The 18,693-nt window shown below is 44.5% G+C and overlaps 1 protein-coding gene across 2 annotated transcripts in view; it reads left to right on the top strand.

Annotated features, from left to right (window-relative positions):
• LOC144688614 (protein-glutamine gamma-glutamyltransferase 2-like) overlaps window positions 1-10,255 on the top strand; it is a 68,539-nt gene extending 58,284 nt beyond the window's left edge. For both annotated transcript variants that reach the window (XM_078555390.1, XM_078555391.1), the window contains exons 10-13: window positions 3,390-3,662; window positions 5,305-5,465; window positions 6,956-7,092; window positions 9,082-10,255. In XM_078555390.1, the coding sequence (XP_078411516.1) occupies window positions 3,390-3,662; window positions 5,305-5,465; window positions 6,956-7,092; window positions 9,082-9,238 (728 nt within the window). In that variant the 3' untranslated portion in view covers window positions 9,239-10,255. The remainder of the gene's footprint in view (window positions 1-3,389; window positions 3,663-5,304; window positions 5,466-6,955; window positions 7,093-9,081) is intronic.
• The last annotated feature ends 8,438 nt before the right edge of the window (window positions 10,256-18,693 follow it).

Raw genomic sequence — 18,693 nt, 5'->3', positions numbered from 1 at the left:
CCTTCCACATGATAGCGATTGTGGGTTTAGAAGGTGCTGCCTAAGGAGTTGGTGAGTTTCTGCAGTGCATCTTGTAGATGGTACATACTGCTGCCACTGTTCGTCGGTGGTGGAGGGAGTGAATATTTGTGAAAGAGGTGCCAATCAAGCGGGCTGCTTTGTCCTGCTTGGTGTCGAACTTCTTGAGTGTTGTTGGAGCTGCACTCAGCCAGGCAAGTGGGGAATATTCCATCACACTCCTGACTTGTTCCCTATAGATGGTGGACAAGCTTTGGGGAGTCAGGAGGTGGGTTACTCGCCACAGGATTCCTAGCCTCTGACCTGCTCTTGTAATCACAGTATTTATATGGCTGGTCTTGTTCAGTTTCTGGTCAATGGTAACTCCCAGGATGTTCATAGTGCAGGATTCAGTGATGGTAATGCCATTGAGTATCAAGGAGCGATGGTTGGATTCTCTCTGGTTTGGAGATGGTCGCTGTCTGGCACTTGTGTGGCACAAATGTTATTTGCCATTTGTCAGCCCAAGCCTGGATATTGTCCAGGTCTTGCTGCATTTGGACATGGACTGCTTCAGTACCTGAGGAGTCATGAATGCTGCTGAACATTGTGCAATCATCAGCAAACACCCCCACTTCAGATCTTATGATGGAAGGAAGGTCATTGATGAAGCAGCTGAAAATGGTTGGGCCTAGGACACTACTCTGGGGAACTCCTGCAGTGATGTCCTGGAACTGAGATGATTGACCTCTAACAACCACAAACATCTTCCTTTGTGCTAGGTGTGACTCCAATCATGGAGATTTTTCCCCCTGATTCCCACTGACTGGTTTTGCTCGGGCCACACCTGGTCAAATGCTGCCTTGATGTCAAGGGCAGTCACTCTCACCTCACCTCGGGTGTTCAGCTCTTTTTTTGTCCATTTTTGAACCAAGGTTGTAATGAGGTCAGAAGCCAAACTGGCTGAACCCAAATTGGATGTCAGTGAGCAGGCTGTGGCTAAGCAGGTGCTGCTAGATATCACTGTTGATTACTCCTTCTATTACTTTACTGATGACCGAGAATAGACTAATTGGGCGGTAATTGGCTGAGTTTTTTTGTCTTGCTTTTTGTGTACAGGCCATACCTGGGCAATTTTCCACATTGCTGGGTAGATGCCAGTGTTGTGACTGTAGTGGAACAGCTTGGCTAGGGGTGCAGCAAGCTATGGAGCACAAGTCTTCAGTACTATTGCCGGAATATTGTCAGGGCCCATAGCCTTTGCAGTATCCAGTGCCTACAGACGTTTCATGATATCACGTGGACTTGGCTGAACCCTGACATCTGTGATGCTGGGGACTACCAGAGGAGGCCGAGATGGATCATCCACTCGGCACCTCTGGCTGAAGATTGTTGTGAATGCTTCAACCTTATCATTTGCACTGATGTGCATCATTGAGGATGGGGATATTTGTGGAGACAACTCCTCCAGTGAGTTGTTTATTTGTCCGCCACCATTCACAACTGGATGTGGCAGGACTTCTGAGCTTAGATCTGATGCATTGTTTTTGGAATCCCTTAGCTCTGTCTATCACTTGCTACTTATGCTGTTTGGCACGCAGGTAGTCCTGTGTTATAGCTTCAACAGGTTGACACCTCATTCTTAGGTATGCCCGGTGCTGCTCCTGGCATGCCCTCCTGCACTCTTCATTGAACCAGGGTTGATACCCTGGCTTGGTGGTAATGGCAGAGTGGGGGATATGCCAGGCCATGAGTTTACAGATGGAGTACAATTCTGTTGCTGCTGATGGCCCACAGCGCCTCATGGATGCCCAGTCCTGAGTTGCTAGATCTGTTCGAAATCTATCCCATTTAGCACAGTGGTAGTGCCACACAATACGATGGAGGGTATCCTCGATGTGAAGACGGGACTTTGTCTCCTCAAGGACTGTCCAGTGGTCACTCCTACCAATATTGTCATGGACAGATGCATCTGCAGCAGGCAGGTTGGTGAGGATGAGGTAAAGTAGGGTTTTTCCCTGTTGTTGGTTCCCTCACCAACTACCACAGACCAGTCTAGCAGCTATGTTCTTTAGGACTCATCCAGCTCGATCTCCAGTGGTGCTACCGCGCCACTCTTGGTGATGTGCATTGAGGTCCCCCCAGAGTACATTCTGTGCCCTTTCCACCCTTAGTGCTTCCTCCAAGTGGTGTTCAACATGGAGGAGCACTGATTCATCAGCTGAGGGAGGGCGGTACATGGCAATCAGCAGGAGGTTTCCTTGCCCATGTTTGACCTGATGCCATGAGACTTCACGGAAGCTGGAGTCGATGTTGAGGGCAACTCCCTCATGACTGTATACTGCTGTGCTACCACCTCTGCTGGATCTGTCCTGCCAGTGGGACAGGACATACCCAGGGATGGTGATGGTGGTGTCTGGGATTCTGTGAGGATGACTGTCAGGCTGTTGCTTGACTAGTCTGTGAGACAGCTCTCCCAATTTTGGCACTAGCCCCCAAATGTTAGTAAGGAGGACTTTACAGGGTTGACGAGGCTGGGTTTGCCATTGTCATTTCCAGTGTCTGGGTCGATACAAGGTGGTCCATCCACTTTCATTCCTCTTTATTGGCTTTTTAGCAGTTTGATACAATGGAGTGACTGGCTAGACCATTTCAGAGGGCATTTAAGAGTCAACCACGTTTCTGCAGATCTGGAGTCACACGTAGGCCAGACCAGGTGAGGGTGGCAGATTTCCTTCCCTAAAGTGCATCAGTGAACCAGATGTGTTTTTGCGACAATTAGCAATGGTTTCATGGTCATCATTAGACTTTTATTTCCAGTTGTTTTTATTGGATTCAAACCTGGGTTTCCCAGAGCATTACTCTGGGTCTCTGAATTAGGAGTCTAGTGACAATACCACTGCCTCCCTGCCACCACTGTGGCCAAGATCCCTGGTTCGGCCTGTTGGGAGTAAAATTCATGGTACCAGTTTGAGGAGCAGGGATGCAGATTAGATATCTGCAACCTATTGTCCCTCTTCTTCAGCTGCCAGATCACCTGATTTTGAGTGGTGCAGCAGAGAAATATAGCCCTTTTGGTCCATAGATCACACTCATTTCAGTACGCTGAACGAGCTTCAAGTTAACAATTATTTCCAAATTTGTATGGATTTGGAACTTAATATCCTTGAAAATTAAGACAATTAAAAAAAAAGGTTATTTAAGAAAGCTTTATACTTGAGTGGGAAGACTGAGTCTTTCATCAGGGAATAAAATTTTCAGTTTCTATCAGGTTTCTGTGTTGGAGTATGAGGTTATTTCTGTAGCCACACATCAAAGTTGGGAAATTTTTCCTAAAAAAGAAAAAATGTTTGCTGTTCTAATATATCCCACAATTAATCAATTTTACAAAGGTTCTGAGGAGGAAAGAGAGGCTTTCACGAAAGCAGATATGAAGAACAAACTGACTCCAGAGCCAGAGAAGAAATTCTTCTTAAAATTGAAAGCTGAGAAAGTCAACTTGAACGGAGCTGACTTTGAAGTGTCTGCTGTTCTCTCAAACCAAACCTCGGTGGTGAAGAATTGCAGGTTGATCCTGTGTGCCAAAACAATCCTCTACAATGGGCAATCAATTCAAGAATGTAGCTGGAAAGATCTAGCCAAACTCACGATTAGACCGCATGAAGGTAATGCAAAAGTACATTTTGACTTTGAGAAAGGGATATGTGATGATTAAAATGTCATTTTGAAGCCAAGTCATTGTAAGGCCCAGGGAGCATAAATGGTTCCAGCTCCACCTCTAAACTGTCATTCAGTACGGATGCTTAGCCGCTAACCTGGTGAAGCAACAACAGGATCCAGGACAGGGTTTTAATGCATAAAGCTTGGCACAGAAATTCGTACAAGGCAATAGTTTGAACAATGTGCAGTTTTGGACATCCTATTATTGGAAAGATATTGACCATACAGCATGAATTGATCAGCTTGTTACTCAGAACAAGAATATTTAGCTAAAAGCAGAGACATGAGCTACTGAGATTGTTTATATAAAACACAAAAAACTGAGAGAAGATTTAACGGCACTTTTTTCAAATAATCATTGAGTTTAGGCTGTATAGCAGGGCTCTGTGAGAAGCTGCTCCTCCAATCCCAGGCTGTTTTTCTCCTTGCGCTTGCTGCGAGCACTGGGAAGGTGAGTGGCAGCGCATCAGCCTGATCACCGGAGCGACGGCGACGAGAGAGGTTGTTGGGGTGGGGGGGGATAGCGGAGAGAGGCTGCAGAGGGGGTTGGAGAGAGAGGCTGCAGGGGGATGAGGAAGGCTGCGGGGCTAAGAGAGGCTGTGGGGGTGTTGAGCAGAGAGGCTGCTGCGGGAGGTGAGGAAGGCTGCGGTGTGGAGGGAAAACCATTTTAAACCTGCCAACAAAGTAATACTCAGCTAACTGGGAGCTAGGAAAACTTGAAGTTACTGAGTTAATTAATTCTTTACAAATGAATGTGGAGTCTCTAGCTTAAGGCTGCATAAGGTCAGGAGCTATTGCACGTGGAAAAAAGTAGTGGATGATCAGTGTATTAATAGGGTAATTTAATACAGAACAGTTTTATCTCATGAGAAAGATTTGTGTTTAACTGTTATGCTGTTATGTCAAAGCATTTCACATACTGAATTATTCAAGGTGAGGTGACTGTGTTAGAGACAAAGGACTGAGATTTATGCTCCCTTCCGTCACCCCCACTGGCAGGTTTGAAGGCAGGGGCCAGTAAAATACATCAGATGGCCTACCCGCTGCCATCCCACCCACCCCTGACCTGTCTCCCATTTTACGTCAGGCAGCCTGCTCATCTATGGGCCAATTAATGGCCACTTAAGGGCCTGATTCCACCTGCACTGTTATAATACATGCAGCAGGGAAAGGCAGAAGCAAGGCAGGAAGCCCAGCAGCTTTCACTGTGTAGACTACTGCCGGGCAAGAAGGTGGGGAGTACCAACTTTGGATGGTTCCCTGTGCCCATTCGAGCCCCCTCCCCTGGCCAAGATCATAACCCTCCCTTCCGACCTCTAAAACATAGCCCCTACACCACTCCTACTCCTCCCTGGGGTGTGCCAGGCAGGCCTGTCCAAAATCCACAGAATTGTCTGAAGTCCATGATCAATCATTCGTCTTCTTTGGAGACTAGCTGTAGTTCCAGCTGTGGCCAACTACTTGATTTTGGTGCTGCTGGGACTACAGAGCTGATGGCCAATCAGAAAGCAAAGATATCACATGTATTTTTACATGGTAAATACATAAAACTTCATTTAGTATTCATCCTTTGTTCCTTTTCTTCAGAAAAGACGGAGACTCTGCAGGTGCTTTACTCGAACTATGGACAGTCCTTGACAGAACACAATCAGATTCTCATCGTGGCCCTTGCAATGGAGTATGAGGCTGAAGAATTACTAGTTACTAGAAAAGTGATTACTCTCCAGAATCCAGATCTACACATTAAGGTAATAATTACTGAGAAATATGGTTGGAAATAACATCCCACCATAACAATTTTCCATACATGAGATACCTTATGAACTAAATAGCATTTGTAAATCTCTAGATCTTATGCCATCAGTTGGCACACTGCTTGCGCACTTGAACACAAAATCAGCAGAATGCTTAAGGAAAATTCATAAATAGGCTATTTTGACTGTTTCTCTGACCATTCTGTAAAAATAGGACTGTGATTGTTTGCATTATAGTTATGCCTTCTACAGAGGCATATGAGCCTGGGGTAACAGGTAGACACAGCGCTGAGCCTCGACACTTCCTTTCTATTAACTTCTAGTACCAAACAATCTGGCTGTGCACCCATTGGGCTATAGTGATGGCAATACCAGATGTGCAATACCCTCAGATTCAGCTGCGAAATCTTATTCCTCACAATCAAATATGATAATACACTCCAAATAAAGAGAGGGAAAATGTGACTTCTGAGGACCAAACCTACATTCACACACTAGCCTACACTTACTGGTGGACCCCAACCTAAAACAGTATTGAGAACATTGAATCAGATGGTGTGGTCCAAATATATTGTCAAGTTGACCTGATCAAACCTTGAGCAAAGGAATGTGTTCAAGCAAGGAAAGCCTGCTCTAAAACTACTCCAAACTACTGACAGAACTACACCAAAACACTGTTAATCCACCCATACACCAATCCCTACTCAGCGCAATTACGTGCTCCCCGCTTTCCATCGATTATTAGCTCCAATGTCCAATACCTACCTGCATAATACTCAATTGCCCTTAACTTTCGACCAACCCCATGTATCCTAAGCTGATTCCAAACATGCAAAGAAGTCTAAAAATTAACAAAAGACAAAAAATAGTTTTACCTGAAATGTTGCCCAGCACATCATTAAAAATGTGTCTTCCTGCACACCCATAGCTTAAATTCTGCCAGGGGTTTGAGTTTTGCCCCAATGCTAGTGTCCTGAGGAGGCTGAAAACTTCTTTCTGGACTCAGACCCCACCTCCCCATTCTGTCTTTTATGTCTCCACTGTCATATTGCCACGACCACAAGATGTACCTTAGCCTTCCCTGGCCTACCCTAACACTTCCACTTTCCATTCCTGCCATGCCCAACCTTCCATCCATTGTGGCATCCCATGCTTGCTCTGAATCTCAAATATTACCCAGATCTGCCTTAATCAAATACCTTAGCACATCTTATAATGGAGCAGTTATATATTGCTTAACAGAGTTGGAATTAGGATCAAAGGAGCTAAAATTTAAAAAGTTGGAGCATGCAAACCATTGACATGGCAACAACTAGGGTATATTTTGCTCTTTTTTTATGTAAAAAGAAAGAAAAAACATTTTAATAATGGAAGAGGCTTATAATAGTTTCATTTAAAAATTGTTTATTTTTATGAACAGAGACAAATATGTCCCTTATTCACTTCATTAAGAGTTAAAATAATTTTTTTTTTTGTTGTTTCAGATCATAGGAGAGCCAGTGCAGTACCGAGATCTAACAGCAGAAATTTGCTTTACCAATCCGATGCCGGTGAATTTGTGCGATGGTACATTCCTGGTGGAGGGAGTCGGCCTCACAGATGAGCAGAAAGTTCCATGTCCGTAAGTAGAACCTGCAGTTTTCAGCACCCTGAGCAAAATGCCTCAGCAGTAACGTTTTTGCCTCTGATCTGGAAAGTTGTCGGTTTCCGTCCTCATTCAGGGACTTGAGCACATAATCCAGGCTTCAACGCAGTGCCGAGGGAGTGGTCCATTGTTGGAGGTGCTGTCTTGTGGATGAGACATTAAACCGGCCCCCTCTCTGCCCTCTCACGGGTTCAATAAAAGATTAAAGAGGAGTTCTCCCCAGAGTCCAGGCCAATATTTATCACTCAACCAACATCATCTAAAATAGTTTATCTGGTCATTATAACATTGCTGTTTGTGAGGACATGTCTTGCACAAATTAAGTGTATTTCATTGTACCTCATTGGCTGTAAAGTAATTTGGGGCATTTTGCTGTTATGAAATGTGTTCTAATTCTTTTTTTTCTCTTTCTTTGTCCATCACCCAATTCATCAACATCCAGCTAATTAAAAAACAGAATTAACTCCCCAACTGGCTCAGTGAATAAAACATTGTCCAGTATGGAACTGAGTCATATGAGGTCAATTTCCATTCTATGATCCTTGCTGATGTCATACAACACAGTCATATAATCCTAGAAATCACAGTTAGTCTAATCAGATGAGATGATCAAATGACACCCTTTCCATCCCCCATTATAGTAGAGGTGTTAACCCATTCAAATTAAATAGGTTAGTATCGATGACAATTTCTAAGCTAATGTCCCCACTATTAATGTCACATTTCAGAATTGTTATCAATTCAAATAATTTTCCAATTACTGCAGTGCCTTCCACTCTCAATTTTTAAAAATTATTTCATCACGCAGGTATCATCTCTTCGGATAGAGCCGTCTGGTCAAATTTAATTTTCCTTCCTTTTACTGTCTCTTTTTTAATTATTCCTTCTTTAACATTTATCCAAATCCCTTTAAAATGATGTTATAGTCTCTGCTTCAATAGCCAATTGTGATAAAGCATTGCAGACTCTAATGAGCCTTTTCATGCAAACGCTTATTTTAACTTCCTCTTCTGCTTGTCTACTGATGATACTAAATCTATCTTTGCTACTGATTGACCAACCAGTGAAAACAACTTTTTGCAAGCTGAAAGGGATGATGGAAGGAGGTTCAATGGTAACTTCCAGAAGAGAATTGGATGAATGCATGAAAAGGAAAGAATTGTAGGACTGTGGAAAATGTTGGACTAATTGAATTGCTCTTTTAAAGAGCTAGCGCTGTGTGATGAGCTGAATGGCCTCCTTCTATGTTAAATGAATCTATGTTTACCTTCTTAAAATTGCAAAGCAGAGTGGGGACTTTCTATTCTTGGCACCCTGTGATAGCAGAGATAGATTTAGAATAAAGTAGACAGAGCTTTAAGGGTACAAATGCCTCTGTGGAAACAGTTCTGCTGGTGCTAAAACATCAAGTGAAAGAAGGAAAATGCAGATTCCCAAACTCCTGGTACCTGGGTTTCCTGTGCTGCTGTTTCTCCCACAAAGAATGTGGAAGAATTTTGTCACATTTTGAAATGGAGCACATATGAAGAAAATTAAATTTGACCAGATGGCTCTATCCGAAGAGATGATACCTGCGTGATGAAATAATTTTTAAAAATTGAGAGTGGAAGGCACTGCAGTAATTGGAAAATTATTTGAATTGCTAACAATTCTAGGATTATATGACTGTTGTATGACGGATCATATGTGTGGTGTTTAAGATGGTGTTTAATTTTCTATCGTCTTTTATTTAAAATTACATTCTCAAGATGTGTCAGAATGTATTTGGATGACTGCAATTCTTGTGTTGCTGGTCCTCCCCCAGTGATATTAAGTAGAATATTGGGCACACCAAACTGGTTGACTGATGGATTTTCTATTTGTCTGGCATCAGTTGAAGTTGAAGAATTAGCAACTCAATAATGGATGCCACACATTTAAATCAATCAATAAAAATATCTTCTAACATCCCTCTGTTTGTTTCAGGTTACAGTCGATTACACCTGGCCAGGAAGTGAAGGTGAGGGTTAAGTTTACCCCTCAGAAACCAGGCCTGAGGAAATTGGCTGTGGATTTTGACTGCAACAAACTGAAAGATGTGAAAGGTTTCAAAAACGTTATTGTCAGACCAGTGGGCAAATAATGGACCTGTCAATCTTCTTCAAGAAACGTTGTATTGGAGACGGTGCCTTTAAGAAGGGAAGGGGAAATCAACACAGATTTATCACCAGAGATTTAAGTTCTTCATTCGCCTGTTCCTTAAATATTTCAAAGTTAAATTAGCATTTAACTGATAAAATAAACCAGTGCTGTGCATGTATATTCCATTTTGCTTTCTACCATTCTAAGGACACAAATGTTCCTTATAATCATCATGTTTGTTCTTGCTCTGTTTTTACTAATTACTGTTGCGTTTACTCAAAACTCTGCTGATCTGAAATTATGTAATCTCTTGGCATTAATGGTCTACCACAACCCAATACATACAAGATTCATTTTATTTGGATGTTATGGTGCCGGCATCAGATGGTATTTGATTTGTAACTCCATTCATATATTGTAGTTCACCTGAGGTTAGAAAGCAACCAGGGATTGGATCCAGCCATTTCACCAATCACATCAAATATATTAACTGACCAATAATGCTACCACTGAGTTACGTTACTGGACTTAGCTCAGCAGAGCACTCTAACCTCCAAGCCGGAAGGTGTGGGTTTAAGGCGTGGTCCAGCCACCTGAGTTATAAAATCACGTCAGTGCAGTACACTGGGAATGTGGCACTGTTGGAGGTGCTTTATTTTGGGTAACACATTAAACTGCAGTCTGTCTGTCCTGTCAGGTTGACGTAAAAGATCCCACTGCACTTTTTTCAAAGAAGCAACTGTATAAATGCAAATTATTTCTTTACTTACATTTGAGTCAGCTTCGTGAGTGCATCACCATTAACGGATTTTCAAGTGAATATATTTGCCATTTTAATAGCAATAGTCACCTTCTAATTGACATAAAGCCAGGCTACCAATAGCTCTTTATAATCCCTATTGTTTGTACAAGTTACTCTGCTTATCTGCTTTATTTTGCCTTCATCAACATCAATCTTTTATACAGCAGTATATTGTATTGTACTAGTTATCTTATCAATAAAAAACGTTGCAAAGAATGCGCTGGAGTTCTGTGGTTTTCTTCAAACTGCTCTGCCATATTTTTTCTAACTTTAAATAGATACTACTTTCTTTTCTATTTGTGATTCTTTCCTGTTAATCCTCAGGTTTGTGCATCTTTAAGAGAGAAGGCAGTCGTTCTGCTTCAAGGCCTGTAACATGCCATTCATGAACTGTCTAGCTGAAATTGGAACCAATCACCTGGGCACGTAAGCCCCCAATTTCCCATCTTTGAGGCAGTGCCTGATCTCTGCATGCCTGATGCCTCTTAAGTTGACATGCTTTTTTTTGTACATAAGATTTCTTTTTTTTTACTCTTCTCTTTAACTCTGGGCACTGGCTGGCATGATTGCAAAGGGGTTCTTCATCCACAACCTCTTCCTGGGTTGACCATGTTGCTGCTCCTGTTCAGCAAGCACCAATGGAATACAACATTCCTACTATTGTTCTGACAACTTGCTCTGGGTCATATCATGAGGTACCACAAAAGTGGTTCAAACATTGGAGCTAATTTAACAAGCCAAAGATCTGCTTAATTATTTCTCTTACTCATAAGTGTCACCACAGATCCTTTCATGGGGAGTTACGCAGAGATGGCACGAGCCATATCTCCTAGGAACCAATGTTGAATTCAGCCTTCCTCTTTGAATACCTGGGGAAGCTTTGACTCTCAAGACGTCTGTTGAGGACAATATGTGAATTCCCGTCTTACACTCTCTAATGCTCTCAGGAATGTCTATACCAATTTCAAATAATGCCAAGTGTTGAGATGATTGTTGTCATACTGCTGGACTGTGTTCCTTCATTCAGGCTTGTGACTGTTATATCAATAAAAGTTGTACAGTATTAGTACAATTATTATTGTTACTGCACTGACTGACTGCATTTTGTGTGACCCATAGAAATGTAGGGTGGAATCTTCCGGTCCTGTCAGTAGCAGGAAGCTTGGTGTGTGGGGGAACTCCAATTTGGTGTGAGGCCAAAAATCAGTTTCCTGACGTTGGGATGAACTTTAGAAATTCTGTTATCGGGACTTTAAAGGCGGGTTAAAGGCAGGTCAAACTCCCTGATGAACAATGTCAGGAAGCCATTTTGCATGTATTAGCATGTCATGCATGCTCATTAAAAGGCCACCTCACCGGAATTGAGTTCACCACCAGTCAGAAATTAGAACGTTCACTTTTACAACTGTATTTAAATGGTGTGCAACTGGTGAGCTTCACTCCTTCCATGACTTTGAAGTGAGTACAATCTGCTTTGGCCTTCTTGGGGCCCGCTCATTGCTTGACTCATATCGAGTGCTGGTAGGACAAGATGCATGAAGGCTGGACATGGGACATGGGTGTAGGGTGGAAATGTGGAGTGGAGGCTGGACATGAGTGGCAGGAAAAGGTGGGGTAAGGTGGAGCGGAGGCTTGACATGGGAGGCAGGTGAAAAGGGGAGGGAGGAGGCTGTTTGGGGAAGGAAGAGACCATCTGGGGCGAGGGTGAGGCAATAAAAGGAATGTGAGGGTGCAGTGATGTGGGATGGAGGGAAGGGCCTCTTGTTTTGGGTCTGGGGGTCCTGTGACTGGGTGGGGGAAGCAGGGTTTCCAGGCAATGATGGTGGGAGACAGATGGTCTTAGAGGGCGGAGTCAATGATGTCGATGGTAGGATCCTTGGGGTTGAACCAAGGATACTGGGCAGTGTAGGGCATAGTCACAGTGAGTGGGAGGATTGGGATGCAGTGGAGTGGCAGGTCCAGGGTGATAGTTGGGTAGCTGAAGGTTTCATGGGGGGTCTTGAAGCAGACGAACAGGTGGCTCAGCTAATGGGAGGGGCCAGGGTGAGCATGGGTTCAGTGACTTGCGTAGGCTCAGATGGGAGGGAAGGTATCTGGAGCTGTTCCATAAAAGATTGATGTTGATGAAGGCAAGGGTAATGGGGGGAGGTTCATGGGTGACAGAGGGGAGAGGAATGGTTATATTGGATGGGTCAAGGGTGATCGGGGAAAGCTGTTGGGTGACAGGGGGAGGGAGGGTAGAAGGTTGTGGTGTGAGTCTCAAATGTAACGCACTCCATTTTGCATTCTCACTTATGCAATGCAGTCGATATAAAACTGCGATACATCAAAGTGAAAGGAGGGCCTTTTTGGGTGGGTGGAGTTCAAGGTGAGCACAGTTGGCTAAAGGGACACCCAAATAATCATGAGGCAACATGCTCAGTTGTGCTCTCCTCTACAGTGAAGCCCATATAGCAGCAGGTTTGCTTCAAACTCAAGGGTCTCATAACGTTGAAATCCCAGCACGGTTTGGAGCTGCCATTCATTCTGTGCCATTTCCATCTGCTGCTGTCAGAAGCAGGGATGAAGGGAGGGAGGGAGGTGAATGCCTCAAAATGGCACAGCTGGTGTAGGACAGCCAACTCCTGACTCCAAACCTCCATCCCTCTGGGTCAATGGTCATGGATGATAGGGGATCATGTGTTAGTCTTTCTATGCTGCCAAGGCAATGGCCTCTCTAGAGAGTTTCGAAGCTAGTGGAGACAAGCTGAATAGTTTCAGAGGGAGGCTTCTCACACATGGCTCTCATCACCCCATTCAAATAGCAATGTCTTCATGCACAGTCAAATATGAACGGGAGGAACACCCATCTCTGGTCCTCTAGGGCACTCTTCACCTGGAAGGGGTGGGGTGGGGATGCAATGTCTAAATGTAAGCCAGGCACAGAATTTAGCACTGGGTTGTTGGCTCTGGGATGGTGGTAAACCTGAAAAGAATATGCTAATTCAATTCATTCACCGATCTACTGAGGCCTATATGATGCAGGCTCCAGGCAACCCTGCCTTTCTATGTGCTCTCATCCAGATGAGGAGAAGGAGGCCCCATCGCAGGTTGGCATAGGGCCTGGAGGAGCAATGGCCTGAGCAGCAAGAAGCAGCGGGGCCTCAAGAAGTACAGGGTGTTGGCGAACAGGGTCCACTGCAATGATAAGCATTGGCCCAACCATGGGTATACTGCAGGTGGTGCAGCTATCTAGCCAGAGGCATCATAGAATGTCCCGGAATGTGGTTGCACACATCTGTGCCCTGCACAACCTAGCGATACAAAGGAGGGACGTTTTGGCTGAGGGAGACATGGAGGACAGAGATGTCTGCTCTGACAATGAGACCAGTGAAGGGGTTGGAGTTGACAAGGGCCAAAATGTTGCTGAGCCACATGCAGAGGCCATAGCAGGGCTACGACACGACAGACAGGCCTGTACCAATCTGATAGTTACTAGATTCCAGGCAGAGTAAGCTGCTGACACATTTCCTTAACTTTCTGGTTTTCTATCCTCTGCTGGCTGGCAGTGCCCAGCTTCTTTTTGGTTACAGGCATTATACATTTTCTCCAATGTATCTTGGTTTATGGTAGTTAAATTAAATTGCAGCAATTACTGTCTGTCCTGCTGGTGGTTTGATCTTTTGCATGCTTCAAACAATGCTAATATGCAGAGCCCTGGCACTAAATGCATGCCAGGAGAACTCTGTTCTCCTGCAACTTCGGGCACCTGTAAGTAGAGTTGTGATTTTTCCCATGCCCTCACAAAGTCTGTGTGTATGGCAACTTGGAAGCAATATCAACTCTAGACTCAGCAGGGATGCACTCATTTCACCCTCACACCTGCTCCCAAAGGGGCAGCAGACCTGGCAGAGAGCTCTTTCAGGCAGAATCAGATAGATGGGTCCATAGGGGGGAGCAACATGAGAACACCATTTGACCCCTCGAGATTGCTCAAGCAGGATCATGCTCTTGCTCCCCAATCGCCGCTCATCCATAGTAAACCCATATCCCTTGACATCTTTATTATGCCAAGAATTTTCGATGTTACTTTGGAGTCCACTCACAGAGTGTCTCACGTGCAAAACGGGTTGTTGTGTTGCAACCAGTCCAGACCCTGGAATTACAGAGACTCCTACAAGTCTCAATTCCAGATGGCCTCAGCAATCATGCGAGACTGTGATCTGTCAATGTGGACGCCCCAGCCAAGGTAAACATCTTTCCTGTACTGACGCTGCAGAGCCCTGTTAGAGCTGCTGATGCTTCATGTGAATAGCCTCACAATCCTCGGCATGGTCCAGCTCAAAGTCCAATTTTACTTTCTCTCACCTCATGCACTAAGACCCCCGACCTTCAATGATGTCCAATGCACTTTGGTTACAAACCCTTTATGCGAGGTTTACTGCCACCCTTGACAAAGAGACAAGTAGATCTCCATGTGAGGTCCGACAAAGGCTTCAGTCAACTGCATGCACACCTCTTGAATCCCACACTCAATCCCTCTTGCAATCAAGGTTAACTTGCTTGTTGCCTCCTTACTTGCAGCTTTCATCTGCATGTTAGCTCAAAATGACAAATCACCAAGGAAGGCCATTCACGCTTAGACATGCCCACCACAGCTTTCTCCAGACATTTAGGGCAGCCTCTGGTTTTCTACAGATAAGAAGACAATATAGAGCTTCTCAGCCCTGAAACTGTATTCATAGCGTTCCTTGCCACTCAGGTTTAACTCCCCTTGGGTACTCATGGAAACCACCCACATCTCACATCTGGGCAACAGCAGGAGGAGATGCAATGACCTCACTGAACACATTTTCATAGTCAGAACATGGTGAGCTGCAAGTAATGGCTTGTGTGATGCATGGCCAGGCCACACACTCACGAATGATGGTGCTTAATCATACACATGTGTGATTGTTGAGTAATCACGCTGTCGAAAATGTGAGAGAAATGAATCTATAGGATTTTATTATTGGACTCTGATGGGGGCCCAACTTCCACACCCTCAAATGCCCATGGCTAGAACGATGGAGTTCAGGTCCCAATGCATATCCGGCAGCCACTGTGTTCTGCTGGCCTTGGGCCTCCAAAGCGGCCACCACCTTTTCCGTAGAGGCAGTCAAGTGCTCGCAAGCTGGGGCCACAGCATCGGACAGAACATGGACGGACTCCTCCAGTCTTCGGTTCAGTCTGTGCATAGCCTCAGGCAACTCTGCCTGGTGTTCTCCTGCCCATCTCTGTATCTCCAACATGTCTCTTAGGGCTGAGTCCAGAGGCTTGTCATCTGCATAGGACTGATCAGGGGCCTGGCCTCCAGCAGTGCTCTGAGTGTCAGAGAGTTCAGCTGTCACTGTCTCTGCCAGCTGTGGACCTGTGTCAGCGATGTGCTCACCAGATTGTGACTCTGAGCACTGAGGTGACTATATCTGCACTGGTGGAGGTTGTAGGTGAATGCCATGGCAGTGCATCCTCTGAGCCTTCTGAGGCATCCTCCTCAGAGGTGGGGTTGGGCATGGGACTGTGGCTGGTCTCCCTTGTTGGCCTCCCCCATTTTTGTTGGTACCTGGAATAGATAAAAGAGAGATTTAGTGATTGACTAAGCAGGCTCCTTAATTAAAGAAATGCGTTACTGAGTGGGCATAGCTGACAACTGCAGAATGGAGGCATCCTCACTGGCTTCCTGGGGCAGTCCTATCTCACCCTCAGCATAGGCAAGGTCCTGCTTTTCCACGGCTATCTCAGCAGCCTGCTCCTGAAAGGGTTGAGGGCTCAAATGTCTGGAATTCCACTTCCGGTCTAGGGCTGCTCCTGCTTGTTGTGGGCCTTCTTCTCCTGCAGACAGACAGAAGGATTGATTGTCATCCCAATGGTTGCATGAGCAGTTCCTGAGCATGGATGCCTTTGGCAGCTGCTGAGCCCTCCCCAGTAAGTGATTAAGAAGCAGGATGTCCTTCCACAGATAAAAGATTGAGAGCATGAAGCAGCTGGCACACATTCAGTGTGGATGTCCCATCTGCTGGTGAGTGTTGCAATCTAAACTCCTGTCTGACACCCCTGTGCACTCGCACACTTAGACTGCCTGATGCCCTTATGATGTCATTTTGCAGTGAGACTAAGTGGTGCACTAATTTTAGCGGAGTGCAGCAGATCATTCATTCTCTTCTGAGCAGTGGTTTCTGTGCTGGGCCCCATGGACGCTAACCTCTGCTGCGACTCTGTCCAGGCTGCCATGGGTGGACAGGAGGTCCTCCTGCTGCCATCCCAAGGAAACAGCACCTCCCGTCTTTCCTGAGTGACCTAGAAGAGAGTGTCCAGGAAGGCTTTGCTGACCCATGAGGCTGCAGGTTGTTTTCTTCTCTGGGACATGAAGGGCAGTCGGACTGAAGCTCCTGGCCTGCAGTGAGTGAACAGCTGTCTGAGTGTCCTTGAAACCAGGTGCCCGGATCTTAGATCCCATAAGGTAATGGTGGGGGCAACGATATTCTGGCTGAGTTTCACCGTGCTCCACACAGAAGCATCTGATCAGCGCAGTGGTCAGCCATCCCACCCCCCCCCAACCCCCCCACCCTCCCACCTTCAGCGGAAACCACTCTGGCTTCCACTCCCATCACCAAACTTATACTCCAGAATGGAAGATTCCAGCAGTAAACTCTGCTTTTCGGCTGACAAGAGTCTTACCAATCACAACAGTGGATAGATACCATCATCATGGCAAAATCAGGAGTATTGTTATCCATGAAAGCTTCAGCAGGATCCAGGCCCTTAGAGAATCTCAATTCAAAAGATCTCTGCAATGGTGTCCTTCTAGTAGAGAAGTGGCTTCACTTTAAAACAGAATTACCTGGAAAAACTCAGCAGGTCTGGCAGCATCGGCGGAGAAGAAAAACTTGGTGTGTGTCAGTTCTCTCCCACGTTATGATATGGTAGGTGGTATTTGCCGGGCTGACCAAATCCCAAAGGGAAACTTGGCCAAGTTATCACAGTGATTTGAAATTTGTATTTTTATTATGAGAAGGTATGTGCATTGAAGCCAGAAATAAAGATTCCACTACCACTTTTGAGGATTTTAAATATTTAATTAAAACATTTATTCACAAAAGGAAAAAAAATTAAACACACAAGATTACAGTTACACAGTTCAATTTAGTCTTATAACCTTTCCAAAAATATTTCCTACTTAGCTAGACTCACAAATAAACACCCTTTTCCATGCAACAGTCCATATAGATTATTAATCTATAAAACATCCAGTAATATTGCCACAAGGCACCCACTGTTGCTATAAGGGAGGTATTTCAAGAGCTTTTCTCTCCCTCTTACTCAACAATGAAAATCTGAGGCTTGTAACAAAGCCTAGCTTCCTGGAACAACCAGACACTTCTCTGGGGTGGCTAGAAGCTGCTTCCTTCATAGGACTGTGCTCGCACAGTACAGTCTTGAAAATCACATGGCCACATGTCTTATACAGCTTTCAATCTTTCCTTGAATACATTTTCCCCTTTTATCTTTAAACCCATTGTTATTAACTGTCTTCTGAAAGTTACCTTTCCCAGAATCTAAAATCTTTCATGCTGTCTTTATGGCCACAACTTTCAGGGAAAATAAATTTAATAACTTTGCTTTATTTATTTATGATCTTTGCCATTTGTAAAACTTCCTTCTCTTTCTCCCTTTGAAATTAAAAAATCACTCCTCTTTTATCTCCTAATGCAAATTCTTGTTCATGCTGTATTTCCTGGTATCCCATCTTAGCTTATCCATTTCCACTTCAAAAATGCTTGCTTTATACATAACCCTTTGATGATTTGAACATTGCAGTCTGACTGTCTTCAGTTTAATTAAGTTAATCACACACAAACACACACGCACAACATACACCCAGGCCCCACAAGCCTGCATCACAGTATCTCATAGTAATATTGGCTAAAAAATAACAGTTTCTTTACACCTGTTGGTATGAATTGTAAGAAATACATTTTGCAGAAATCAAGGATGCCTATATAGTAGTGAATATATTGCTAGACACCATGGACAAAACATCAAACACTTTGCTGGTTGTAGTTAGAAAAATAAAGTATATTAAGATACAGGAATATCAACAAACAATCCTTTCCAGCATCTACTCTCTAAATCTATCTCTTGTAGCCAGTTGTAATACTTCTTAAATATCCACTTATCCACTCTGTGTTCTGGATAAACTTGGGTTAACATTAGTCTTTAGCAGAACTATTCAGAAAAATATGGCTGGCAGCTTGGATAGTTAATACGCAGGACTATGTTTGGTAGTGTTGGAAAGCTGGCAGACTTCTGACAATGTTCATTGAGACACCTTTCAAATCACAGAACTTTGTAGACATAATACTTGGCAGGCACGAGAGGCTATTTTAACTGCCGGTGGAGAACAGGCTGGCAGTAGGTGGGTTGCACCTAACCCCCCTCTCTCACCTCCCGCATGTCCCTTCCAACAGGAGGCCTGAACCCTTTAGAGGTTCAAGTTCATTTACGTTCCAGTGGGGAGTCACAAGCGTCAAACAGGTGCCGGGTTTCAGCTCGCTAGTTCTGGGAGGGCAAGAAACCATCAAGTTCCCCATTGAGCTGATTGATAGTGGGAGCTGGAAGGGTGGGGGATGGAGGGA

The sequence above is a fragment of the Cetorhinus maximus genome, chromosome 13 (assembly GCF_964194155.1).
Source record: "Cetorhinus maximus chromosome 13, sCetMax3.hap1.1, whole genome shotgun sequence".
Classification (NCBI taxonomy): Eukaryota; Metazoa; Chordata; class Chondrichthyes; order Lamniformes; family Cetorhinidae; genus Cetorhinus; species Cetorhinus maximus.
Note: the sequence above shows the minus strand (reverse complement) of the source record. Positions and strands in the feature narration are given on the sequence as shown.